General features: G+C 55.2%; 2 protein-coding genes, 1 non-coding gene and 1 pseudogene across 3 annotated transcripts in view; 2 read left to right on the forward strand and 2 right to left on the reverse strand.

The window, feature by feature from the left end:
• Window positions 1-585: 585 nt before the first annotated feature.
• Window positions 586-4,995, forward strand: YBEY (ybeY metalloendoribonuclease). The gene is made up of 5 exons (XM_049785486.1): window positions 586-677; window positions 931-1,154; window positions 1,612-1,740; window positions 2,158-2,226; window positions 4,858-4,995. Exons 2-5 carry the CDS (start codon window positions 945-947, stop codon window positions 4,942-4,944), a joined length of 495 nt encoding a protein of 164 aa, XP_049641443.1. The 5' UTR covers window positions 586-677; window positions 931-944; the 3' UTR covers window positions 4,945-4,995.
• A 10,542-nt stretch (window positions 4,996-15,537) lies between these two features.
• LOC126026439 (uncharacterized) lies at window positions 15,538-15,675 on the reverse strand (annotated as a pseudogene).
• Window positions 15,676-15,825: 150 nt separating this feature from the next.
• LOC126026932 (U1 spliceosomal RNA) lies at window positions 15,826-15,990 on the reverse strand. Its single transcript, XR_007502118.1, has one exon. It is a non-coding gene; the product is annotated as a U1 spliceosomal RNA (small nuclear RNA).
• Window positions 15,991-19,420: 3,430 nt separating this feature from the next.
• PCNT (pericentrin) overlaps window positions 19,421-27,181 on the forward strand; it is a 54,913-nt gene continuing 47,152 nt past the window's right edge. Inside the window, exons 1-7 of the mRNA XM_049785459.1 lie at window positions 19,421-19,568; window positions 21,776-21,940; window positions 24,300-24,416; window positions 24,586-24,841; window positions 25,591-25,646; window positions 26,226-26,400; window positions 26,850-26,986. Of these exons, the coding sequence (XP_049641416.1) occupies window positions 19,512-19,568; window positions 21,776-21,940; window positions 24,300-24,416; window positions 24,586-24,841; window positions 25,591-25,646; window positions 26,226-26,400; window positions 26,850-26,986 (963 nt within the window). The 5' untranslated portion in view covers window positions 19,421-19,511. The remainder of the gene's footprint in view (window positions 19,569-21,775; window positions 21,941-24,299; window positions 24,417-24,585; window positions 24,842-25,590; window positions 25,647-26,225; window positions 26,401-26,849; window positions 26,987-27,181) is intronic.

Genomic DNA, 27,181 nt, shown 5'->3' on the forward strand with positions numbered 1-27,181 from the left:
CAGAGGTGGGGCGTCGATGCCCCCACGGCCTGCCCCGAGCTCCCCCTCAGCCCCCCTTCCTCCCCCTGCAGCCTGCAGCTGGCACCTGTTGTGCCGGGCTCCACTCGGCTTCGGGGCTCCTGGGCGGTTTGCTTCTCTTCAAAGGAAAAGCGGGCTTTTGGGGAGTCACTTAAGGAGGAGCAGGAGAGGACGAGGAAGGGCCCCGTGCAGGCCCAGGGAGCTCTGTGCCTAGGTGTTCTGGATTGTTTTGTTTGGGGCCACACAAATGATGCTCAGGGCTTCCTCCCGGCTCTGCCCTCGGGGATCACTCCTGGCGGGTTCAGGGACCCCACCCTGTGGGATGCTGGGGAACCTGGTTGGCCACTTGGAAGGCAGGCACCCTCCCCGCTGTCTTGTTTTCATGGGTTCTTCTGGCTACTGTAGGTGTCCTTGGTTTCCCAGAGAAGTGATTTAGACTGTCGCTCAACACAGATACCCCAGAGACTGGAAATAGGTGAAAGTAGAGTTTATTAAAGCTCATCGCTGAGGACCCTCAAGTGCTTTGACACACACATTCTATTCTCTTTCTTGCACAGGCCTTGAGGTACATATCCACATTCTTATCTTAACTGAAGCGAAGCAGGTGTCCAGCAGCAGAAAAGAGCAGTTATAACATCCCGGAACATCCTGACAGTCAGGTGTGTGAGCACATCGCATTAACCAGCTCCTCCCCTTCAGTGGTCAACCTTGAGACTTATCAACCTTTTTCTTTCTTAGGTGGTCCGTTCTTGGCATGCTTTCTTATCTTACCTTGGAATTCGCCAGGAATTCAAGGCTATTTCTCTGTTCTTACGGGGCTGAACTGTTCTGTGCTGTCTTACACATAGAGGCTTTGAGCTCTCAGGCCCCTGACTGGTCCTCTCCAGTGCTCAGGCTCATGTTTCTTCGCAGATGTTTCCCCTGAGATGAGTTTGGTGTTGAAGAACGTGCAGCGAGCTGTCGGGCTCAGGAGAGCACCTCTTCGCAGGAGGATAGAGGTGCTGAGGCAAATTTTAGGGGTGCAGAAATTCGACGTGGCCATCATCTGTGTTGACAACAAGAAGATCCAGCATATTAATAGAATCTACAGAAAGAAAAACATCCCCACGGATGTGCTCTCTTTTCCATATCATGAGGTACAAACATCTTGTCTAGTCTACCGACAATTCATGCTACAGGCATCATCTTTGGGTTTTATTGGAAAGTCTTCAAATATGCACAAAAGGGGGCTGGAGAGGCAGCACGGAGGTGGGGCGTTTGTCTTGCATGTAGAAGGATGGTGGTTCGAACCCTGGCATCCCATATGGTCCCCTGAACCTGCGAGGAGCGATTTTTGAGCAGAGAGCCAGGAATAACCCCTGAGCACTGCTGGGTGTGACCCAAAAAAACAAACAAAAAATTGTTTTAAATATGCACAAACATTGTGTGATTAGACCACAGATGATTCAGTTCCAACTCCCAGCACCCTATATGGTCTGAACTCCACCAAGAGGGATTTTCCTGCAGAGCCACCAAGAGCGGTTCTCCTTTTATAGTTGGGCTGCCCAGCTGTGACTCCTGAGAAACCCTCCCCAAATGTGTCTCTGTTTGCAGAATCTGACAGCTGGGGAAATCCCCCAGCCTGACTTCCCAGATGACTACAACCTGGGGGACATTTTCCTGGGCGTGGAGTACATCTTCCAGCAGTGCAGAGGTGGCGAGGACTTCCATGATGTGCTGACTGTAAGTGGATTACAGAGACGTGTCAGGGGCCCTGGCTTGGTCCCCAGCCCCGTGTATCATCAGTAGACCACACTCTGCCCAACAGCACGTGTTCGCCCCTGTCCTCAGCACTGCCATTTATCCCAGTGCTCAGCATGCATGTGGACGACAGAGCCAGTGTTGTCAATGCCATGCCTCGCCACAGCCCCACCTGCACAAGTAAAAGTCAGGTTTTTCCGAGGACCCCTCTCACTGTGGGGGTGCTGGGAGTTCTTCCACCTGGCTGAACACCTCTCCCCACGAACAGGTTCTCTGCAGCCAGCACTGGGCTGAGGTGTCTGAGACCCCCAGCAGGGGGCCCTGCTTCAGCAGCCCACACAAGCCAGCCTGTAGGCTGGTCAGGTGACTGTCCTACCATTGTCCACTTTGCTGTCACAGGTGACTGCCACCCATGGACTGTGTCATCTGCTGGGCTTCACACACAACACAGAGACCGAGTGGCAGAAGGTAGGAGCTGACCCAGAACCAGGCCACCCAGCCTGCCTCTTGTGGTACATGTGAAGAACAAAACTGGGAAATGCTCAATGCTGGGGATGCCTGTCCTCATCTGTCTGACACAGGTCCCCGGCACCCGCAGGGTGACACAGTTTGTAGATGCTGCTACAGAGCACAGTGATGCGACCAGTGTCCTGAGTGCTGCTCCCTGGGCTATTTCTTTACTGAGGAAGGACCTGGCAGTTAGCCAGCACTGTGCTGTGGCTCAGAATTCCAGTGACCTAACACTCCAGTCTGCAGAGTCTGGGACTAGGGGTGCACAGGGCTCACTCCTGGCTCTGCCCAGGGGACCATGTGGGACAGGGGGAATTGAGCCCTATCATCTGTGTGCAAGGCAAGCGCCCTCCCTGTGGTCCCATTATTCCGCCATCTTTTTTCTTTTTGGTTTTTGGGTCACACCCAATGATGTTCAGCATCACTCCTGGCTTTATGCTCAGAGGTCATTCCTGGCAGGCTCCATGGGATGCCGGGTTGGCTGCATGCAAGGCAAACATCCTCTCCACTGTGCTATCACTGAGTCCCTGCTCCAAAATCTTTTATTTTATTTTATTTTGGGGAGTTGGGGGGGGCGACACCCGGTGACGCTCAGGGGTTACTCCTGGCTATTAGCTTAGACATCACTCCTGGCTTGGGGGACTATATGGACGCGGGGGGATTGAACCGCGGTCTGTTCTAGGCTAGCGCCAGCAAGGCAAATACCTTACCACTCCACTCCACCGCTCTGGCCCCATTGCTCCAAAATCTTACAGAGAAAACCATGAGGGCTTTTTCTGATGAAGTCGGGACTGGCATGAGGTCCTGGAGCCTGAAATTCTCAGCTGTTTCCCAGAAAAATATGGGGCCAGGAGGAGCGCTCAAGGCCGCAGTGAAGGCAGCCACATGAGGCCACAAGCCCAATGCTGGGTACTGCTCAGCCCTCAGTGCCGCACACAGGCTTTGGTGACCCCAAGCTCTAACATGCCAGGCCGCAAGGCTCCCCAGTACCACTGACCCCGACCCATGGACACTGCTGGGTGTCATCCTCTGTCCCCAGAACCCACCAGAGAAGCCCCAGAGCTGAGGCCACAGTGGAGATCAGGGTTGGTAACTTGGGCTCACCAGGCTCCTGGTCTCCCTGTGTTTCATAAACTCACATACTCATTGGCACCATCTCTAACAAAAATGGTTCTTTTGGGGCTGGAGTGATAGCACTGAGTATAGGGCATTTGCCCTGCATATGGCCAACCTGGGTTCAATCCCCGGCATCACCCTAAAAAAACGGGAGGCTGAGGTGATAGCACAGTGGCAGGGCATTACACATGGCCAACCCAGGACAGATCCAGGTTTGATCCCCAGCATTTCATTTTTTATGGTTCCCTGAGCCTGCCAGAAACGATTTCTGAACACAGAGCCAGGAGTAACCCTTGAGCATTGCCGAATGTGACCCAGTAACCAAAAATACAGGGGCTGGAGAGATAGCATGGAGGTAGGGCATTTGCTTGCATGCAGAAGGATGGTGGTTTGAATCCCAGCATCCCATTTGGTTCCTGAGTATGCCAGGATCAATTTCTGAGTGTAGAGCCAGGAGTAATCCCTGAGTGCTGCTTGGTGTGACCCCAAAACAAAAAATAAATAAAAATATAATATCCCAGGCATCTGTAGGATCCCTGAGCCTGCCAGGAGTAATTTCTGAGCTCAGAGCCAGGAGTAACCTTTGAGTACCGCTTGAAATGGCCCAAAAATGAGAAAAAGGGGGGTAGCCAGAGTGGTAGCACAGTAGTAGCCATTTGCCTTACACGTGGCTGATCCCGGATGGATGCAGATTTGATCCCCAGCATCTCATATGGTCCCCTGAACCAGGAGCGATTTCTGAGCGCAGAGCCAGGGGTAACCCCTGAGCGCCACAAGGTGTGGCACAAACCCCCACCCCAAATTCCCATGGTGCTGGGGCTAGAGTGATGATGGTACAGCAGGGAGGTATTTGCCTCACATGTGGATGACCCAGGTTTAATCTCCAACACCCCACATGATCCCTGCTAGAATTAATTCATGGGTGTAGAGCCAGGAGTAACCTCTGAGCACAGTTGTGGGGGCCCCCTAAAAACAGTCCTTGGGGGTCAGAGCAGTAGTACAGCAGGACGGGCACTTGCCTTACTTCCATCCAGCTTTGGTTCTATCCCTGGCACTGATTAGGGTCCTCCAAGCCCCGCCAGAGGTGATCCCTGAGTGCAGAGGCAAGAGCAAGCCCTAAACTCCACTGGGTGTGGTCCCCCAAATACAAAACAAGCAGAACTATGCCTCAAGCTGAGCATGACCTGCTCCAAAGTGCCCCTCGGGTGTGGAGTGTCTGCTTCACTTATCACTGCCCTCTCCTTGTGCCCACTTGCCTGACATATCCTGCACTCCTAGGGTGCCCGTCAGACCCCGCTGTGATGCCTGGCAGCTCCCCTATCCCTGCCACGACGTTCGCTGCTCCTGAGCTAGGGAGCAGAAGCAGGTGGTGACTCGGGCTGGACACAGACCCCAGAGGGAGGACCAGGCCCAGCCATCCACAGGCCAGGCAGGGTGGGCTGGTGGCCAGCGACTTCCTGGGGTTCCTTGCAGATGTTCCTGAAGGAGCAGCAGGTCCTGGAGGAGTTGAGCCAGTACACAGGGACCCAGCTGCAGCCGCTGACCCAGAACCTCTTCTGACGAGTTGGAGCACTGCTGGGCTCACTCTGAATAAAGTTGCTCTGAGCACTGTTTCCCTTTAGCACCAGGAGGTGAGTCTACTGGCTGCTCCTATTCTCCTTCAGGCAGCATCATTTGCCCATCTGATCTGGCTGCTGTGCTCACTGGTCCCAGCTACAGGGCAGCCCCAGTGTGGCACCCACAAGTCTGGCCTGTGCCCTGTCCAGTCCAGCTCAGGAAGACACGACCACCTGTGACCTGCTGGTCCTGTCATGGGTCCAGCCCTTGGCCTGTGGGAGCCTCAGCTTCACTGGAAGACCCTCGTGTCTGCGCCAGCAGGCCTCCTACCTCCCCTCGGTTGCTGTGCCCTTCCTGCAATTCCCACAACTGCACACCTGCACCCTGCTGGTGGTCGATGCTTCCCAACTCGGCCCAGTGGTGGTTCAGCTTTTACTTTATTGGTCTCCCTCTCTCCCCGCCCTTTGCTACAGCCCTGGGTGCAACATTGGGGCACCAGTGCTCCTGGTCTCGGCATCTTCCAGGTCCCCAGCCCTCGGTCCCGGTGTCTGCGTGGCTCTGCAGTGTGGCTGACAGGCCATGGCACTCCTCTCAGCCTCTGGTCTGGGTTTGACATCAGCTGAGGGTGAGCCCACAGCCCGTTTCCATGATCCCCCACGCCAAGACCCCTCTGCATCCAGGCAGCTGTGAACAGGTGCACAACAGTGCAGAGCCTGTTTGCCATCAGGACTGCACCCACCACCCCACCAGATGCACCCACACTCCTCAGGAGGGTACCAGGTCTGCTGGCTGCCCCCCCAGTACCGCCCCCCACAGTGCTCCTTGGACAGACCAGAACAGCTCTGGGGCCTATGAGGGGCGGTGATGGCCACTACCTTGTGCCCACTGGGTACCAGAGAGACCACTCCTGTCCCGGAAGCCAGGGACCCCACTTTTGTCCTATATGGCTGAGCCCAGACTCCCACAATGCCCTTATAGGATATTCCAGAATCTACCACCTGCAGGTCTTGTTCAAGTGTCTGAAAGTGGCTGGGAGGTCACTGGGGATCAGAGGGTTGAGAGATCACTGGGGGGGCTGAAGGGTAACTAGGGCTGGGGCAGCACCTGCAGACTCAGAGTCTGTGGAGGTTTGAGACCTGAGGGGTTACAGCTCCCACTCTCCAGACTGGGGCTGACAGCTCCAAGCTGGGTCAGGCTAACCCACAGCTTTTGATCTGGGAGTGGAAAGGCGAGTCACAGGGTGAAGATGCCAGATGCGGGGAAGGGAGCATCTTCAAATCTGACAGTTTGCTGGCAGTACAGCCACGCCCAGCCTGCATGAGTATCAACACTCCCCAAATAGCCCCCAAGAGCCATCAGGTGTCCAGCTCCCGGGCTGTAATGGGGCCTGGGACCACATCTCGTGACCTTCCCTGGTGCCTGCCTTCCTGAGCTCCTGTTGCCTCTCCTTCCCCACCCCTTCCGTGCTAGATGCAGGAACGTTTTCTTCCTCCCCTGAGGCCCTGATAGCCAGCAACTAAGGCTCTTGGCATTGTCAGAACGGCCCCCGCAGTCACGAACTGAAAAATCAGAAGTCAGCAGAGGACAAGCTAGTGGACCCTCAAAGCTCAGTCATGCATTTGGGAGCCCTTCCCTGCAGAGCACTGCGGCCCACCCACGGAACTGCACCCAGTACCCCCTACTGCCCCTCCAGGGAACTGTGCCCACCGCCCCTTCTGTCCACCCAAGGAGTTGCATGCAGCAGGACCCCCTGAGATCACTACATGGCAAAGGAGTGTGTCCCACCAGGAAAAGACACCGGGACATGGGGTAAGCTGGGGTGCATGGGGAAGAATCCCCCCAAGGGGAGTCAGGGGCAGAGACCCTTGACTCAGCCCCTACAGCAGGTCCAGGCCAGGGAGACACTCGCCTATTAATACTCACTTAACACCTGTTTCTTGCAGTCCCAATGGGCCCACCATACTTGGGTCAGCCCCTCTGCCCTCAGGTGTCCAACCTTGTTCTGCCTGCACCTCAGAACCCCCAGAAGGCCCATAGCTCCCGGTCCCCACCTTGTCCCGAGGTGTGTTGCACTCACCAGAGCTGGTCCTCTCCTTGCCAGACTGTGGTGGGACTCACAGGCCTGGAGCCTGGGCTGCTGAGACCCCATCAGCTGCCCTAGGAGAGGAAAGGCACCAGTGTGGTGTGCCCAGATGACATCTGTTTTTGTGGGTACATGGCACCCACTGAGCAAGCCTGGGACTAGGGCTTAGAGCCTACAAGAGCGGCTTCTTAAAGGGCAGGACAACCTCAGACAGAGATGGAGGTGCCCAGGGGTCCCACCCTGTCCCCAGGAGTCTGGCTGGGACTTACGGGCTGAAGGCAGCTGCAGCAGGCCCAGCCACATGGCGCAGGGTGGGCAGGAAGCCGGCAGCGGAAGGCAGGGTAGTGGCCGAGACCATGGGGGGCCATAGAGAGTAGCCCGCTGGCCCCAGGGGTGCATAGTGGTGATGGTGCACAGATGGCTGCTTCTGCCTCTCGGCTCGAGGGGCCCCGGGAGACAGCGGCTGTGGGTCCTAGCACAGCACCCACTTTAGAGGCCACACAGCCCTTCAAACAGCACCCACCTCGAGGACCCTCCCCCTGGAGGGGCAGTTCACTGAGCTCAGAGCCAGGTATTCCCAGGGACCCTAGGGCACTGGGCCGGGCCGGCCGGTCTCCAGCCCCAGTCCTTCACTGAGCCCACCTGGAGCGCGGCCGGTGGCAGAGCCTTCAGCATCAGCCCCTGCATGATGATCTGGTGCATCTGCGCATTCTGCATCAGCATCAGCTCCACCATGTCTGCGGGAGGACCGACAGCACACACGGGGCTCTTGGCAGCTACCACAGCTTACCTGACTGGGGTGTACGGCTGCACCCTGCATATGCACACACGGAAGCACACCACACAGGCACACATTTGCATACACACACATGCACACGAGTGCAGTCCCCAGAACCTTTCTCTCCACGCGATGTCTCACATTGGGTGATCCCAGCATAGGCTGAAAGTATCAGAAGGGGCCAGTATAGGCCCTTAGTGAGCCCCCACAGAGCTTATCAACCTTTTCATGTGGCTTGCTGCTGGCCCAGAGAGATATAAACTCCACAGGCCTCCCTGTCTCCATCAAGGTGGGATACGGTGTGAGGCTGTCCCTGCCCACAGCTGTATGGATGAGCCTTTCCATGGGTTCTTTCTCTGGGTGACAGATTTCACCACAGGGTCAGGCCACATCCCTGCAGCCTCTCAGCTAAGAGAGGACTCAGGAGGGCCCAAGGCCTTATTTTACTTCACCCCCTCAAGCCGACCATTTAAAAGTTGACATCATGGAACCTTCTAACCAGATTTCTGTGTAGCTGGGGACCAGAGCCCAGATCTCTCCAGCCTCCTTCCCTCAGAGAAAGTCACTGGTTACGGTTTCTTATGTTTTCCAGGGGCTGTAAACTGCACAGGCTTCGCCACTGAGTGACATCCCCAACCCTTTACGAAGATTTCTTCAACTTAGATCTTATTCTCCCCCCCCCCCCTCTGGCAAATATATCACTTCAGTGATCAACTTAACAAAAATGCTCTTGGTGGAAGACTTCATTCCTCTTTTTTTTTTTTTTTTTTTTTTTTGGTTTTTGGGCCACACCCGGCGGTGGGCTAACTGCTCAGAAATAGCTCCTGGCAGGCACGGGGGATCATATGGGACACTGGGATTCAAACCAACCACCTTAGACTTCGTTCCTCTTAACGTTAGCTTGGACACTTACCTTCCTTGATGCTTGCTGACCTTTGAGTGGGAAAGGGCTGGGGAGGAGGCAGCTGTGCCACCAGTGGTTGCTGTGGAAGCTGCTGAATGATGGTGGCTGGAGGCGGGGGGATCTAGGGAATAGGAGAGAAGTTACCTGCTATGCCCTAGCTTCCAGTGTCAGCACAGCCAGCCCTTGTTGATCAACCCCCATCACATCCTTCAGTCCATCTGTCCACCACCAGCCATCACAGATTTTCCTGCTCAGAAATAACTTGAAATCATTGTGCCTGAGTCCTGTTAGCACAGCAGTAGGGTATTTGCCTTGCACACGGCTGACCCAGGACAGACCCAGGTCCAATCCCAAGCATCCCATATGGTCCCCTGAGCCTGCCAGGAGCGGTTTCTGAGTGCAGAGCCAGGAGTAACCTCTGAGCGCCGCCAGGTGTGGGCCTCAAAACTAAATATAAATAAATTATTGTCCCTTGAGGATAAACATGTTCTACATAGATGTTTATATCTGGATATCACTTAGAGTGGGATGTTCTGTGGACTGTTCTGTCAGACCCCAAATTCATATGTTAAAGTTATAAGGTGACAGGCCTGAGCGATAGTACAGTGGTAGGGCAATTGTCTTGCATGCCAGTGATGCAGGTTCAATCCATCCAGCACCCCATGTGGTCCCCTGTGCACTCCTAGGTGTTACTCCTAAGTGCAGAGCCAGGAGTAAGCCATAAGCTTCACTAAGTGTGGCCCCAAAACCAAAATATAAACAAAAAATAGAATTGGACAGTGATAAAAATTAAATGAAGTCAAAAGGGCAGGGCCGTAATCCAAAAAGAGTCGGGGCTGGAGAGAGCACAGTGGGTGGGAGGGTTTGCCTCTACATGGCTGACCTGGGTTTGATCCATACAGTGCCCCCATATGGTCTGCCAAGACCTCCCAGAATACCCTCAAGAATGGCCCCTAGTGCAGAATCCAGAGTAAGTCCTAAGCACTGCCTGGTGTGCCCTCACCCACCAATAAAGAAGAGAGGAAAAGTTGGCGAGGGACAGGAGAGGACAATCATCACAGCTTTATTCTCTCTTTCCACGCCTCTTCCTGCTGTCCTGCTCCTCCACCTCCCGGGCTGACAGTGCCCGGTGCTCATAGTGATGGCGAGGCCCCAGGCAGGCTGGCCCAAGAGGACGGAGCATGGAAGAGCCCTTGAGCTGTCCTCCGTCCAGGGGCAAGTGGCAACTCTGCACACACAAGAGACTGACCGACTGCTGAATGATGCGTGGGAGCTCCGGAGGCAGCAGCTCGGGGGGCGGTGCTGGCCCAGGGGCTCCTCTGCTGGCCCCACTCCAGGCCGGTGGCCCAGCAAGCTCTTCCAGGAGGTGCTGGTCCTGCAAGACAAGTTAAGCTGTGAACGGCCACACTCACCACACTCTGGCTAGCTGCCAGATGTCCCTGCTGCCTGGCATGGGCGCGTCCTGGGAACAGGCTCAGGGTGGTGACATATCTATCGTTCATGGTTCCTTCCCAGGGTGGAGTGTTGGCACTGGCACAGCCAATCCTGGAACCCACCCACACTGCAGCCCACACAGGTTTCACATATGAAAGTTCCATGTGTGCAGGTTCCACTGTTTAGGTTGTCCTGTGTGTAAGTTCCACCGTGGAGTTTCCATGTGGAGATTCCTCTGAACAGGTTCTGGTGCGTAGGTCCCATTGTCTGCAGGTTCCACAGACTCTAGGTTCCGTTTCTCTCTACATGTTCAGTGTGTGCAGGTTCCACTGAGAGCAGGCTCCACTGTGTACATATTCCTCTGCAGGTATTGCTGTAGAGGTTCCATTGTGTACAGGTCCCTCTGAGTGCAGGTTCCTCTGCATGTTTCGTGTGTGAAGGTTCCACTGAGAGCAGGTTCCGCCGCGTAGGCTCCACTGTCTGTGGGTTCTGTGTGCAATCCCACCTTATGTGCCCAGCCCTTCAGACCACCCCCAAGTCCTGACCCCTCATACCCAGAGCCTGCGTAGCAGCTGCTTCCTCCTCCGCAGAGCGCTCCGCAGCCTGCTGTCAGACCCTGTGGGACAGTGCTCACTGAGGGGATCACATCAGCCCAACCCTCCAGGGGTCACACATCCAGCCCCCACAGTGCCTGACTCTCAGGGACGGTGGTGTTTGGGGCACCCTGTGGGGTATGGTGTGGGCCACTGTGGTTCTGCCCTGGACAAAGGGTCCCGCAGTCACAATGGGGGAGAGAGGAAGGGAGAGAGGTGCTGAGGGCTCCCGGGCCTGCTCACTGAGCAGCTGTCTCACCCGATAGACACTGGGGTTCCTCAGAATCATCCATATTCTCACGCTCTTGCTCCAGTTTCTGCAAGACAGAGACAGAGATGAAGGTTCCCTGTGAGACAGTCTGGCAGTGTGGCTAAGATGGGTGACAGGAGCAAGTTGTGCAGCAGGCAGGGCCTCTGTGTCCCAGGGACCATGCAGTCACTCTATGTGGTTACTGTGGGCAGTGCCCAGAGACCTCAGGAACCTTCCCAAAGCACCATCTTGGACTGGGGGGTGGGGCTGGGACCTGGGCACAAAGTGAGGGCACAAAGACAGAGGAATCTGTTCCAGGGGCTGAGTGTGCCTGTGGGCCTGGTTCCTTCCCAGTACCACACAGACGCCCCCTCATGAAGGGTGTGGTCCTTTAGCACTGATCCAGGAGTAGCCCTCAAACCAAGAGCAACAATAATAAAATGAAAAACACAAGAGAATATTGCAAAGAAAACCCAAAGAAGCGCAAGTTCCTTCATCTTGGGGTCTGTGCCTGTGGGGAGACATTTGCCAGAGCCAAGGAGTCAGGAAAGAAGGGAACCATGTGCCCCATCTTGCTGTGCACTGAGGACCCTTCCATGGTGTCCCCTTGGGCAGCCAGTGAGGGGAGGGTTCAGGGGGTCCCTGAGCTCTTCCCCTCAGCTGGGTAGCCTGGTCATCCCTGACATGGACGCACCGCCGGCCTGGTCAGATGCCACTGCACACTGCCAGGAAGACCGAGAAAAGAAAAAGGATAAGAGGGAAGAACCCAAGAACATCGCTAGGTGCTGACCTTCTGCAGGAGCCGCAGGCACAGCTGGGTCATCTGCTCTCCTGGGAAGTCCTGCATCCTACCCACCTGAGAGCCCGGCCAACCTCCCTTCTTGGCTTCTTGGCTCTTTGGAGGGTCCCTGCACTTCTTGGCCAACCCCAGGCAGGCTGCAAAGCAGGGCAGGTGTTGTTAGGAGGCTGGGGTTGCCAGGTTTTCTGTCCTGTCAGCTGATGGGTAAACACAGCGATACCCAGGGTGGCTGGGCGGGGCCTGCATGGGAGTCAGACTGGATGGCACCAGGGACTGGGGTGAGCTCTGCAGGGGACAGCTACCTTGTTTCTGCCAGAGCAGCTGCCTGCCACTGGGGACGCTGCTGCCAGCTGGGTGGAGTGAGACTGGGCACCTATCCATGGGCCAGCAGACCTTACTCGGACCCTGAGGCTGGACCTCACCCCACGTGGGACTCCTAGGTGTCCGCCATGGGCCCCTTGTGCTGGTGTGGGGTCTGTGGGGCCCATCTGCCACTCTGCATCTGTGGGTGGTGCTGGAGTTGAAAAGGCTGAGAAGCCTTTTCTAAAGGTATATGGCACTGGTGGGCGCAGGCAGAGCAGTTCAGCAGCCCGTCCCGGGAGCTCCGGTTGGTGACATCATCTACTCAGGAGGGAACAGTCGTGATATGGGATGGTGACACGTGTCTGCTCCACCAGGCACTCTCTCAGAGGGGTACGGGATTCCAAGCTGTCCGAGGTCCTTCCTAGTAGTTATGTCCCTGGTCACTGGCTCAATGGTTCTGAAGTTGCTCTGGGATGATCTGAGGTTGCCCAGGACACATGGGCTTAGGCTCTGAGGGTGCCCAAGCAAAACTGTTCTTGCGATGCCATTGGCAGGACAACATTGCAACAGCAGGGGCTCAGAAGTCCCGAGTACTTAAAGGTTCCCTCCCACACAAGGGCCCCCTAACATTGCTTATTGTTTTGGGATCACACCAGGCAGTGCTCAGAGGGACCACAACCGTGTGGTGCTGGGGTGTGAGTGAGGCTCCACATGCAAATCTCTCTGGACTTGCAATATTTTATGCTGCTGTGTCTCTAGGTGTATGCACAGCTGTGGCCCCCGTAAAAATTAACTGGAAAAACTAGGGTTAGGGCTTCATTTTAAAAATTAAGAGGACATGGGGCTGGAGAGACAGCATGGAGGTAAGGTGTTGCATTAAGCCCTTTGGATGGGCTTGGATGGAGGTGGATGGTGATGGAGGCCTTTCTTTTCCAGCCCAGGACCACGTGGCTCCACCTTCTCCAGCCGGTGGGTATCTGGGTTCAGAAGAGCGGCGGGTAGAAAACTCACATGCAGTCAGGCTTCTTTAGGAAATGACATCTTTATTTGCCCTGGCCAACATATGTGGTCTATCATAACCATTTACGCTGGATTCCTATTTAGCCCTGCATTGTACCTTGTTCCTCAGCCATCTCCCCCCTGCTACCGTCTCCATTCTCCATCCAGGCAAATTCTCCTCGCTCTTCTGGCCAAAGCCTTTTGTTATCTACCCCTAATCTTTGGGAGGTCTATTAACAGGTAAGATTACACAGGAGGAATGGGGGTGGGGTAACAGTAAGGCATTTGCCTTGCACGCAGAAGGACGCCCCGAGCCTGCCAGGAGCGATTTCTGAGTGTAGAGCCAGGAGTAACCCCTGAACATGCCGGGTGTGACCAAAAACAAAACAAAAAAATTGAGAGCACGGGGGTGGGGGAGCAGAGCGATGGTGCAGCAGTAGGGAATTTGCCTTACATGCCTTACATGCCAGGACAGACCTCGGTTCATTCCCCCGGTGTTCCATATGGTCCCCCAAGGCAGGAGCGATTTCTGAGTGCATAGCCAGGAGTAACCCCTGAACGTCACCGGGTGTGGCCTTAAAACCAAAAAAAAGAAAAAAATTAAGAGAACATGGGGTCCAGAGAGATAGCACAGCAGTAGGGCATTTGCCTGGCACATGGCCAACCCAGGACAGATGGTGGTTCGAATCCCAGCATCCCAATATGGTCTCCTGAGCCTGCCAGGAGCGATTTCTGAGCAAAGAGCCAGGAGTAACCCCTGAGTGCCGGCAGGTGTGGACTCCACCCAATTATGAGAACAGGCTGTGTAAACAGGAGGCCTGCATGTGACCCCCAGTACTGCACGGTCCCCCTTGCACCATCAAGAACCACTCCCAGGGGCCGGAGAGATGGCATGGAGGTAAGGCGTTTGCCTTTCATGCAGAAGGTTGGTGGTTTGAATCCCGCCATCCCATATGGTCCCCTGAGCCTGCCAGGACCGATTTCTGAGCTTAGAGCCAGGAGTAACCCCTGAGCGCTGCCGGGTGTGACCCAAAAAGAAAAACAAACAAAAAAACAGAACCACTCCCAGCTGCACTGAACTGGAGTAGTCCCTGAGCTGCACCAGATGAGGCCCCCAAAACCAAAATAGTAAAAAATGGTAGATTAATTGAGAGCAGGAAATAAGTATTCACAGGTTGCTGATAACATTATGAATCTTCTTTTTCTACCTTCAAAACTGAGAGGCTGATGTTCTCCATACAAGGTAAGCTTTACACGGGAGGAGATGGTCTGGAAGTGTGAAAAATACTCATAAGGCCTTGGAGAGGGCACAGAGGCTGGAACACACGTGCACAACCCAGGTTCCACCCTTCACACTTCCCAGCGCTGTGTGGTGCCTCCCCTCCAATGACTATTAGCAACAAAACTATTTGTTGTCCTGTTGATTTTTTTTTGGGGGGGGGGGCCACACCTGGCGGTGCTCAGGTATTACTCCTGGCTCTGCACCAAGGACTCACACCTGACAGGCTCAGGCAATCATATGGGGTGCTGAAGATTGAAGCTGGGTCTGCCATGTACAAGGCAATCGCCCTACCAACTGTGCTATTGCTCCGCCCCCTGCTTATTTTCTGGAATTGTTTTTTATATACCTTACAGCCTTTTTTTTTTTTTTTTTGGTTTTTGGGCCACACCCGGTGGCGCTCAGGGCTTACTCCTGGCTATCTGCTCAGAAATAGCTCCTGGCAGGCATGGGGGACCCTCTGGGATGCTGGGATTCGAACCAACCACCTGAGGTCCTGGGTCAGCTGCTTGCAAGGCAAACGCTGCTGTGCTATCTCTCCAGCCCCATACCTTACAGTCTTACAAAATAAGAGAAATATGCTCTTAAGGTAAAAGAATGTCACTCTGGCTATGGATTCAGTCTGGGTGAGATGCAGAGCTTTTCTATTTCTTATTTCCACCCTTCTTGAACTTGTTTGTCCAGATAAGGCAACAATGGCTTTCCTTCACCAGTACTTATTCTGAGTAAGGATCAAATGCTGCATGTAGTCAAGCTCCACTACTCAGTTTATAAGCTGACTGACTGTCACTGTGGAAACTAAATGCCTGCCTGGCCAGTCAATAGAAGGGCCTGGCATTCTTTTGTTTGTTTGTTTGTTTGTTTTGGGCAGTGCTCAGACGTTTACTCCTGGCTCTATGCTCAGAAATCGCCTCTGGCAGGCTCAGGGGACCATATGGGACGCCGGGATTAGAATCATCAACCTTCTGAATGCAAGGCAAACGCCTTAACTCCATGCGATCTCTCTGGCCCCAAGGCCTGGCATTCTTTTTTTTTTTTTTTGCTCGAAAACTATTTATTAGGCTTTCAACAGCACCCCCACCTGGAAGGTTGGAGGTGGGACAACAGGCAGAGAAAAGGATATTATAGGGAAATATTATAAAAAGCCTCCATATATAACACCCACCCAATAGCGACTGTCAGCTCACCTTGTAGGCCCCAACGGAAACAGTCTTCCTGGGGAGGGAAATGTACTTTTCCTGTACCCTCAGGCTCCTTTTTTCTTTTTCTTTTTTTTTTTTTTTTTGGGCCACACCCGGCATTGCTCAGGGGTTACTCCTGGCTGTCTGCTCAGAAATAGCTCCTGGCAGGCACAGGGGACCATATGGGACACCGGGATTCGAACCTACCACCTTTGGTGCTGGATCGGCTGATTGCAAGGCAAACACCGTTGTGCTATCTCTCCGGGCCCTCCTTTTTTCTTTAAGGGAGAGCGCGAACACAGTCCCCCACTACCATAAATTATGCAGTCGAGTTTCCCACATTTGGGGAAATTGCAGGGGTCAGCACATCCAGAGTGCAATGGATAAGCCTCGCCCTGGGGAAACCACCTTCATGATCATGGTATCTTCCCTGGCCTGGCATTCTTGATGTCCTTCTCCTTTCTCAGCAGGATGAATTGTTTCCTGCTAAACACCAAGAGATCTTGTGTGGTGGACCCACACATCTCAAGTATCCAAGGGCCTGAGCTGTGCGCCCCTTTTCTGGTTTTTGGGTCACACCCAGCTGTGCTTAGGGGTTGCTCCTGGCTTTCTGTTCAGAAATCACTCCTGGCAGGCTTGGGGGATTATATGGGATGCAAGGAATGGAACCACAGTCTGTCCTGTGTGCAAGGCAAATGCCCTACCACTCTGCTACCCCCCACCCCCGCTTGATACTGTGCCTGAGCACAGTCTGCAGAGCCTCTGTACAAATAAGTGAAAGTGCAAGCAAGTTCTCAAATTAGTCTACACGGAGCAGCACAGTGTCAGCCCGACTCAGGAAAGTTGTGCAACCATAGGACAAGGGCAGGGAAGCTGTAGGGAGATGTGGACATACCTGCATGGGTGCTGCCCAGGGCTGCTGCATGGCTGAGTAGTATAGCAGCCCCCACCCCACCCCACTGTCAGTAGAAGCTCAGTACACAATAATAGTGGCTCAATTAAACCAAATTGCAGTGCTGAAGTCTGTCAGCTTGGACAAAGAGGGAAGGACTGGGGTTCTGAATCTTCCCCCCTCTGACCACAAAGATGTTCCAATAATCTGGTAGCTTGGGAGACAAATCTCTGACTCAGACAGAGCTCAGTGGGGAGGTGCAGACCAGTGGATTTGGGCCTGAGCATCTTCCCCAAATAAAGATAGGTTAAAAGGAGAAGCACCTGCATCTCACAGGATCTGCCCAATTCAAACAGCTCTCTGCAGATTTACTGTAAAGAGGAAAATACGTGCATAATGCCTGCTGGCTGTTGTGGTGCAAGGTGAGAGTGTGAAGCCTAGAGCAGAAGGGACTCCATCTTGTCAGGGCTAAGATTCTACCCCAACAATAATGACGCAGACCCCAAGGCCCTGTAAACCACAATATATCACCCTAGATATCTAGCTATGAAAGGACATGATGAGCAGGAGTGATGGCACAGTAGTAGGGCATTTGGTTTGCACGTGGCCGACCTGGGAGGGACCTAGGTTCAATTCCCAGAATCCCATATGGTCCCCCAGGACCCTGCCAGGAGCTATTTCTGAGCAGAGCCAGGAGTAATCCGAGTGCCTCTGGGTGTGGCCCCAAAACAAATAAAGCAAACAAAAAAAATCCCAAAAAAAACAAAAAATAGGACATAATGAAACACTCTAGACAACAACCAAACAAATTAAAGGTCGAGACTTCCTGCATCTAGCCCTTTATAACCTAGCTTGTGATTCCCCTGGACGGGGTCACCTCCTGTGGAAGGTGGTCCTGATCAGTTTGTAGTTTGTTGGTAGACAGAATAAAGCTTTGATTTGCTTTATTTCAATTATGTGGGCTCATCATTTGATTCTGGACCTTAATATGGGCAGATCGACTGTCAGCAAATCTGGTGCAGCGTCTCAACGAAAGAGTGCCCTGGCCTGTTTCCTGGTGTCACTGTGTGCTTGGTCCAGACAGTAAGGGAATTCTTGGGGGTCCGTGCTCAGGAAGGTGTGTGCATGAATTCGGCGAAAATGGGATCAGAGATCCAGACACTCAGAAGTGAAGTTGCATCTTGTCTGTCTCTTTATTCTTGTCTTCCCTCTCTTGAACTAGGGCAGAACATTTATACAAAATGTCTTGGCAAGGCATCACAATTGCAGATATAACTGTATTTCCCAAGCTAAAAGCACAGGGCAAATCGTTCAGGGCAAAATGTATGTTTATATTTTACTGATCCAGGGCAGTTTCAAGCTCCTGCACTGCTTTTGCTATCTGAAGTGTCAGCCAGCAAGGTCAGTTCCCAGAGAACTGGCTATAGTTTTGGCCTTGCTTCAGTTCATGTACCAGGGGTCTCAAACTCGCGGCCCGCAGGCCGTTTGCGGCCTCCGTACATTTTGTGGCGCTGCCCTAGAGGAATCTTTTGTTTCGTTTTAGTTGTTTGGGTCACACACACACACACACACACACACACACACCCCAACGTTCAAGGCTTACTACTGACTTTGCACTCAAGGATCACCCCGACTTTGCCTCCTGCGGCCCCCAGGTAAATTGAGTTTGAGACCCCTGATTATTCTGAGCTGAGGCCTGAAATATGAACCCGTAATATGACTGCACTTGGGGTAACAGTAAAACGTGTGTGTGTGTGTGTGTGTGTGTGTGTGTGTGTGTGTCACACCCAATGGCACTGCAGGCGTTACTCCTGGCCTGCGTTCAGAAATCGCTCCTGGCAGGCTCATGGGACCATAAGGGATGCTGGGATTCAAACCACCATTTGTCCTGGACTAGCTGTGCTATCTCTTTGGCCCCCCTCTTTTTTTTTTTTTGCGGGGGGGGGGGGTAATATTCTTTAAGACTAAATAAAGGATACTTTATTCTTTTTTGGGGGGGGCCACACCCGGTAACGCTCAGGGGTTACTCCTGGCTATGTGCTCAGAAGTTGCTCCTGGCTTGGGGGACCATATGGGACACCGGGGGATCGAACCGCGGTCCGTCCAAGGCTAGCGCAGGCAAGGCAGGCACCTTACCTTTAGCGCCACCGCCCGGCCCCTACTTTATTCTTTATTTACTTATTTATTGTCATGAGCAAATGCTCATGCCAGACAAGGTGTGTTTATCAAGATCCGAGTGTGGCCTTTAAGAGGGGCTCAAAGAAAAGTACTTGGAATGTTAGTGAAGTCATGTAATGTTAGGTCCCTTTTGCCCCCGAGTTCCAGTGGACAGGCGACCAAGGTCTTTCGGCACCCGAATACCCTCCTTTCCGTGGGTCCAGGCAACTTTTTAAGCGTCCTCCCTTGAAGGTAGGTTCACAGGTGCTAGGCCTTCTGAGACCCGGTGGTGCCCTCCCTTGGTCTCAGGAGTGGGCACAGCACCCTGGCAAGGTAAGCCACCTGCAGTCGCCGGGCCTGGGTCCCAGGCTGCCCTCTGCTCCCGGGTCAGAGCGCGACATCGGGGCCCAGCGGGGCCAGGGAGGGCTCGCAGGGCCCAGAATGCGGCCACCGCCCGGAAGCGAAGCAGCGAGCGCCCCGAGCGCCCAGGACGGAGGGCCACGCCGGGCGGGGCCTCAAGGGCAGCGACTCCGGGCACTTCCGCTTCCCCGGCCAGGCCATTGGACGGCGCCTCGCCCGCCACCCACTGGGGAAGCGCGCGCGTTTAAAACCGACCAATCACAGAGCGCCCCGAGGCCTCACGGCCCCGCTCATTGGCCCGCGCCGAGGGAGGCGGGCGCGGCGGCGCGCCCCCGAGGCGCTTCCGGCGCACGGGCGGGACTTCCGGGGAGTTGCGCGGGCCGTGGCGCGCGTGCGCGGGAGTGGGGCCGCGGGCTCCTGATTGGCGGCGGGGCCGTGACAGTTGTCGCGGGGGCCGGGCGAGGCTCGCGACGGGCGGGAGTAGGTGTAAACAGAGCGGCAGCCGCGACGCGTCGGTCCCGCAGCTCCCCAGCGCGCCGTGAGGAGCCTCGCGGGGCGATGGACGGGGATGACGGCGAGCAGCGGCGCAGGAAGGTGGAGGCCGGCAGGGCGAAGGTAATCGGCGGCGAGCGACTCCCCCGCCTCCTCCTCGCCGGCCCGGCAGGCGCTTCCGGGAGTGGGTCCCGGTGCCGCCGCCCCGCGGCGGGAGCCGCCCCCACGAACGTGCCCTTCAGCGCGCGGCGGAACGCGCCTCCTGGCCGCCGCCATCTTGAATCCGCCGCCCTCCGCCCGCGCCCGCCCCCGCCCCGCCTGCAGCCAATCAGCGGCCGGGACTCCGGGCGCGGGGCTCGCCGGGAGTGGGCGGGGCTTCCGGTGGGCGGGCCCGGCCCGGCCCGGCCCGGCCCGGCTGCTGTCATTTGGGTCCCTTGGCTGTCGGCCCGTGCGGTGGCTGCGGGGAAGCAGCTTCCCTCGCGTTGCCCGAGGACCGGTGTGTCCCACGCCGGCCAGTGCCGGGGTAGCGTCTAGGGCAGGTGTTAGCCCAAGGCAGTGCCTGTACCCCTGCATGCCCGCCCTCGCACGTACCACACACTGCCATGCCCACTTCCAGCAACCTGGGTTCCTAGCTAGGTCTTATTTTGTGTGGGCGGAGGGTGGTGTTGGGTCACAGCAGGGGCTGCTCAGGTCTTATTCCTGGCATTGCATTCAGGGATCACTCAGGCCGGGCTTGGGGGATCTTTTGGGCTGTTGGGGATGGGATTTGATGGGCACCTTGTAAGGCAAGTGCCTTTCCCAGTGTCCTGTGGCTCCCGTTCTGGGGGACTTCTTGCAGACCTGGGTGGCACAGATTCTCTCTCTGGGCTCATCCCTGCTTTCACATTTTAACCGTTGTGGGCATTTAAAAAAATGGATTCTGGAATTTTTAGCCATTCAAAACACCAGTCCTGAATGATACCTTGGGCCGGTGACTGGCACTTAATGTTCCCCCACACCCACTCCACTATCTCCTGTTCCCAGGCTCAGATGTGACCTCACTGCATTGCTGTTTGAGTCTTGAGCAGCCGCAGCAGTGGCTGGGGCCTGTGCCTGGTGGGGTCCCAGCAGAGCTTCTAGATGTGGGTTCAGATGTGGACCGTGGGTACCTCGTGCTTCCCAGGGTGCTCACAGCATCTCCTTTTTACTCTGCCCCAGGATGCTTCCCTTTCGTTGGGACGGGTCCAGGAACTGACCCCTTTACCAACAGACCCATGTTCTCCACTTGCTTGTATAGGTGTGGAAAGTTTGAAGGCCTGGGCCAGAAGAAGCAGGGTGTATCCCCTCTAACTTAGTCTATTCAGGGAACAAGGTCCCCTTCATACTCATTGAATGTTGGTCAAATTCTTGATGCACCAGCTGAGGAGTTTCAGTGCAAGCCCCTTCCCCAAAGGACACAGTGAGGTATTTCGCTGAGGGAAGGGGGAACCCTGGCTCTCTGCGGCTGGGAATGATGTCAGGAGACACACTGGGGTCATAGCAACAGGGTCAGCTGTGCCCAAGAGGTCTATTCATGTCTCTGGAGAGGGGGAACTGGGACTGGGTTTGTGAAGAGGTCTTTGCCCAACTCTCTCCTCTGGACAGTTGTTGTGCTCTGGGGCTGCAGACCTCAGTGGCAAGTGGCTCCTACATCTTGGAAAGTGGCAGGAAGGGCACTGGTGGTCTGGGCTGGGAACATGAGCCTCTCTGGAAGGCATTTTGCTTCCTTCCTCCAAGCTGTGCATCTGTCCATGTCCAAAGTCACGGCCTTGGCTTCAGGGCACTGTCCCCGCACAGCTTTCATCAGTACCTACCCCTCAGAGCCTGGTGTTGGTGGGAGTTGGTATTTGAGCCGGGGCTGAGTCCTTGCTTTGAGTCTGTTCCTCTGCCGGGAACACTAGCAGTCCCTGGTGCTTTGCTGAGCTGTATCATGAAAACTAGAACATCTGAGTCCGTAGTGTAGGGCGTGATCGACCAGCTTAATTAAGTTCTTGCTATTTCTGTATCTCATCTCGGAGTGTGAGGCGAGCGGGTTTGGTCTCTGGTTCCATGATTGAGGGGTGAATCTAGGTGCCGTACCAGCTTTAAGCCATACATGGCCCGAGGTGCTGCTCAGCCACCCAGAGGTGCATCTCTGTCTGAGAAGTGCTGCGGGCCTGAGCCCTCTCTAGGCTCGCGTCTGTCTGTGGGTCAGACCAACAGTTCCTGGGCCTGCCCATGTCTGTATCCCCTGCCAGTCTGCTGACTCGGTGGCTCTGTTACTTCTTCCTCTCATACCTTTGCCTTTACTACTTATCTACCTTTTTGCTCAGCTTGCTCAGTTCCGACAGAGAAAAGCAAAAGGCGACAGTGCGCATCCGAAGAAAACGACGGCGAAGAGGAAGAGCACGGCTGTCACTGCGTCTGTACCGGAGGAGGAGGCGAGCACGGTAGCAGGGTCTGGGGGAGCCCCTGCCCCAACACCAGGAGCTGTGCAGGTAGGGGGTATTCTGCCTGAGATTGCACATGTGCCGTGCTGTACTGCAGCTTTCCTCTTCCCTTACAGGGGCGTAGTTCCCTGAGCAGGGGTATTATGGACATGGCAGGACGGGGCTGCTTTAGAAGGGCCCACATGTGTATTCCTACATGGCCGTGGCCTTCTGCCCCCTCAGGGCTACTTTCCCTGCTCTTGCTGCTCTTTGTCCTCTGCAGGAGTGGGGGGGTGGAGGGGCTTGGAACTTGCACCTCTTGTGGGTGAGGGAGGTGCCCCATGTCCCCTGTCTCGGGTGTGAGGTGTGATGGGCAGGGGCAGAGCAGTGACTGGCCCCATCACCTGTGGCCTGGCACATCTGGTTTTGCATGTCACCTGTTAGGGACTGTGCTGTGAGGCAGGTGTGTATTCCTGTTGTTCCCGACACAGTGACATGGACAGCTTGGGGTCTTGTGAGCAGGACAAACAGGAGCTCCCCACAGAGAGGCTGGGAGCCCCTTGCACTATGGCAGTGCTGTTTGGGTGGCCACAGTGCTACTGAACTGGGCGGGCGCCACTTGGCTTCTCCCCAGTCCTGGAGCTGCCTCTTTGCTGAGGAGTTGGTTGGTGCTTTGTGTGGGAATGAGGCTATTTGTGGCCTTGGGAAAGGCCACAGTCTGGAGACAGAGACAGACCGCTTGTCCCGCCTGGCTCCAAGAGTGGTGCCGGGTTAGGTACTGGTTTTCACCTGGTCCCTCCTTTTGTAAACTCAAGGAAGCTGTGCTCTGTGTTCTCAAAACCTGCTCTTAAAAGGAAGCACCACCCCTGCTCCATCTACCTCACGTGCTATGGTTTGCCTGTCTCTTTCTCCTTCCCCACCTGTGTCAGCTGCATGCAGGGCAAGTTCTCACCTTGCTGTACTGGCCCTCCTGTGATCTTTACTGGTCCATCGGGCAGTCGGAAGCAGGCCACAGGGCTGGTCTCTGTAGTCAGGAGGGAGTGGAGGGCAATGACCTGGGTCCAAGGCCACCGTCTGTGTACATCGGCTGCTTCTGCAGAGGGGCCGCTGGTGTGTCCCCTCAGGAGAGACACACACTTGTCTCCTCTCCACTTGTATCTCATATGCTCAGGTCTGGAGGGTCCCATGGTGTGTCTGGCACCAGTTTCAGGAAACAGTGGCCCTTTCTGTTGTCTTTGAAGGGATTCTAGGGAATCAGCATTAGGGGTTGACGGTCCTGCATCGGGAGCCTACCACTGCCCGGCGAGAGCCTGGATTATCCTCATAGGGGGATGCGTGTGCTGGCCAGGGATTGGCAGGAAGGAGAGGGCTACAGACTGTAACGGTTTTAGGCAGGATAGGATTGTAGGCAGGACAAGGCCACTGCAACTTGTGTCCCGATATGTCGCAGCTGAGGAGTTTCTGCCTTTCTGGGTCAAAAGCAGCACTGGGATGTTCACTTGGGAACCTTTTTATTTTTGGGTTTTGGGTCACACCCAGTGGGGCTTGGGTTGCTGTAAGTCCAGGGCTTGGGACCGCGGTACTGGGATGGAACCTGGGCCTTCCTCATACCGTCCGGTTCAGCTTGTTGGTCACCTCCCAGGCTCCCTGGTCTGAGGTAGGCCAGGAGCTGGAGCTGGTCTCCTGCCCTCAGTGTCTACAGCCGCTTGGTTCGGGAGGCCATGGTACAAGGTGTGTTTTTGTAAAAAATAACCTCACGTGCTGTATCTCCAAGCCCAGCTGAACAAGTCTAAATCAGGGTCACACAAATAATCTGGACCAGGCTGAGGGTGAAACACCTGTAGTCTGGCAGTCTTCTACCTAGTATGGAGCTCCTCCTGCCTGTCAGAACTACTGTTATTATTGATTACAGGTACCATCCCTGCGTGGGGCAGTAAACTAACCCAGGTTTACAAGTAAGACAATTTCTGTTTGGGGGTAAGTCCAAGTTTAAACAAGCATACAAAGAAACCAGGGATGATCTTTGTTTTAGGTAAAATAAGGTGTAACCCAACATGTGTGTAGGGTAGAGTGGCCTGTCCCAATTGGTTTGCTGTGGAAGCGTGTCCAACGCAGTCTCTTGTTGGTTTCCTGCCCCTTGAGGAAACCCTGCGTCCTTCCAGGTGCCCCTCAGCCCACCCTGTCCAGAGACGTGTGGATCTCTGCTCTGGGTGGCACCTGTTCAGCACCTTGGTGCTGTTCTTGTGTTCTGGCTCCCGCACTAGAGCTTCCGTCCTCTCAGCTGGATTTGCCTCAGCACTGTTCTTGGCCTCTGGTCCTTTGGCACCTCTGGCCAGTGGGCGTGATGATGGTGGAGTCCCAGGAGAGCGCCCAGGCCTGTGTGATGCCTCCCACGCACAGGCGCCCTCTGTCTGCTTTTCTTCCCCAGGAGCCTAACCGGGAAGATGATCTTGAGGCCGCTGTGCCAAGGAGCGGAAGGGAAGATGAGGATGGCGAGCAGGAGGGGCCGGCGGGCTCGGGGCTGCTGCAGACCCAGCTGGTCCAGGTGAGCAGCTTCCCACACACTCGCCTTCAGCGGGAAGGGAGGCTGGGTGATGGCATGTGGCTAAGCCTAGATTCCCTGCCAGCTACTGGGCTGTGTGTTGTACCTTGTCCCCTGTCCCCAGGGCTGGCACTGCGCACAGGACACTAGCTCAGAGAGCCTGTCTCTGCAGCCACCGTCGGCCCTGGAGCTCGAGGCCCTGCGCCTGAGCCTGAACAACATGCACACGGCACAGCTGGAGCTTACGCAGGCCAACCTGCAGCGAGAGAAGGAGACGGCGCTGGTGGAGCTGCGCGACATGCTCAATGGGCGGCATGCCCAGGAGCTGGCCCTCGCACAGAGCCGGCAGCAGCTGGAGCTGGAACAGGCCCGGGAGCAGCATGCTCGGGAGCGGGAGGAGCTGGCCCGACGATGCAGCCAGGAGACAGGTACACGCTCGCTGGGAAGCGGGGAGGGGGGGGCGGGGGGGGGGGCTCTGTGTCGCTGTGCTTTGTGCTGTGCTGGGAATGGGGCCTCCTCCATGCAAGGCCAGTGCCTGTCTGCAGCCGTGGTGCACTCGGTGGGCCCAGGGTCCCGTGACGGGCAGATTCTTAGACCCAATCTGAGTGCTGTCTTAGATGTGCCTTCATAGCTTCCTCGTAACAGCTTTTCTACTGGGGGTGCTTTGGGGTCATTCCTGATAGTACAGGGAGCCGCACTCCTGTGCCTCGTATTTTGCTGTGTGCAGAGGGCTTTGCTTCTAGGTTGTGTCTGGCCTTTTGTGTGTGTGTGTGTGTGTGTGTCTGGCCTTTTGCTTCTTGTTTCTCTTGGTGTTGTCTGTGGACTTGTGCCCCACCTCCATCATTTCTCCTTGTTCTTTTCTGGGGCTCCTGAGCCTGCCTGTATCCACATCTCCTGTCAGCACCTCTCTACCTGGTCTGTCTGGCCCCTCCTTCCCTGTGCTGCACAGGCACAGCCTGGATTAGTGATCTGGGTGTGGGGCCCTTCAGGCCGGGCTCAGGCCACCAGAGGTTACATGAGCCCTCAGGGCCTGGATCAGCCTTCCTGAGTGTCTTGGCTGTCCCTCAGCTGACATTCTGCTAACCTTTCCTTGAGGTACTCCTAGCCATGCCCTATAGGTCCTTCTCTGGTGCTTATCTAGTCCTGGGCCAGTCTGAACTTCTTGTAACTCTTGCAGCTGAGCTGAAGGAGAAGCTACAGTCAGAAATGGAGAGAAATTCCCAGATGGTGGAGGTAGGTTAAGGTGGTTTCAGTGGGTCCAAGCCAGGCTCGGGGTGAGGATAAGTGCCTTGGGCACATCGTCACCCACTGCCATGTTCTCCTGTGACCCTCACTGCAGAGCTGGCTCTTCTTTTCTTGGTGGATGCCAGCCCAGCTGGGAAGGTTACATCCTGTAGAGATTGACAGAGAGAGGCACACATGATGGAGATGGTCGGTGTGATCGGGCACACTAGGGACAGGGCAATGGGTAGGGATGATGCGCATACAGGTGATATTAAGGGTGTGACATGGGCACACAGTGACATTAGGGGTGGGTTGACATGGGTACGTGGGTAACCGGCAGGTGTGACAGGTACACATGATGTTAGGGCTATAATGTGTTGGGCATGTGGGTGACAGGTATGCAGGTACATTAAAGCCTCTGTTGCCTCCTACAGCCTCATTGCTCAGATGCTTGTCTCTGTCCCTTCCTCAGTAGCAGAATTGTGGGTTCAGACAGGCTTTCCTTGGTCCCAACGTACCACTGACACTTAGTTTTCACAGTTGTTTAGACATCCCCACAACCTTCCTTTTCCTTTTTTTTTCCCTTAGAACCTGAAGCAAGACTGGGAATCTCAGAGGGAATTGTGCTTAGCAAACCTACGGGAAGAGTTATCTGCAAAGCACCAGTTGGAATTGGAGGATTTACAAGATCAGTTCAGGAAAAAACTGGCAGAACAGAAAACTGAGCTGGAGAAGATTTTTCAAGCCAAAAACAAGGCTGAGTGTGAGCCTCTCATTAGAGCAGTTGGTGGGGGATTTTCTGGGGATACTTGAGGACATGGCCCACAGTTTGTTGTGCTGTGGCTATGGTGGCTCGGGGCAGTCATCTTCAGACTGGCTCCCTCATAGGTCACAGCTATTCAAGATGCCACAACCCCTGAAGCCTTTATCGTGAGATAAAGGCTTTGCACCTTGTGTGCCTGAGTTGGCTGGAGTCAAATGGCTCATGTCTGGCTCTTCTGTTGGTCTGTTCTGGCTGCAAGGCCCCACCCAGTCGGATCCCCAACCCTGGAAATGAGCAGGAATTGGCTGTTTTAGCGCCTGTGGCAGGAGGCAGGGCGGGAGGAATCAGGTGTCCTGCTCCCTGGTGCATCCATCCTAGACTCACAGGTGCTGACAGAGCTGGCGGGAGGTAGTGGGATGCACTGTGGCCCTGAAAAACTTTGCCCCCAGGTGCTCTGCAGACGCTGGAAGCCCAGCACGAGGCAGCCATGTGCCAACTTCGGGAGGACTTGCAGGTTGAGCGATGCCAGTGTCTGGAGGGCCTGGAGCTCAAGTTCAGGGAGCAAGAGCAGGAAAAACAGAGGGAGGTGTGTTGGGGCTGACGGGGATGGTCTTCTAGGGGCTCACACCTGGGGCTGATCTGAGGGGCTGACAGCATGGTCTGGTCTGGGTGGCTCACGGGTCTGCCTCTGCTGTGTCAGGTGTAACCCAACCTTGTGGCCCTGCCCTGCTTTGGGTGTGGGCTGCTGGCCCGCCCTGCTTCCCTGCACTCACTCAGGAGT

Source organism: Suncus etruscus, chromosome 13, assembly GCF_024139225.1.
Source record: "Suncus etruscus isolate mSunEtr1 chromosome 13, mSunEtr1.pri.cur, whole genome shotgun sequence".
Lineage (NCBI taxonomy): Eukaryota > Metazoa > Chordata > Mammalia > Eulipotyphla > Soricidae > Suncus > Suncus etruscus.

Bases quoted from the DNA above. Each gene is read 5' to 3' on its own strand.
- YBEY (XM_049785486.1), top strand. From the start codon at position 945: ATGAGTTTGGTGTTGAAGAACGTGCAGCGAGCTGTCGGGCTCAGGAGA. The intron at 1,155-1,611 runs GTACAAACATCT...CTCTGTTTGCAG, and splicing joins TCTCTTTTCCATATCATGAG to AATCTGACAGCTGGGGAAAT. The intron at 1,741-2,157 runs GTAAGTGGATTA...TTGCTGTCACAG, and splicing joins ACTTCCATGATGTGCTGACT to GTGACTGCCACCCATGGACT.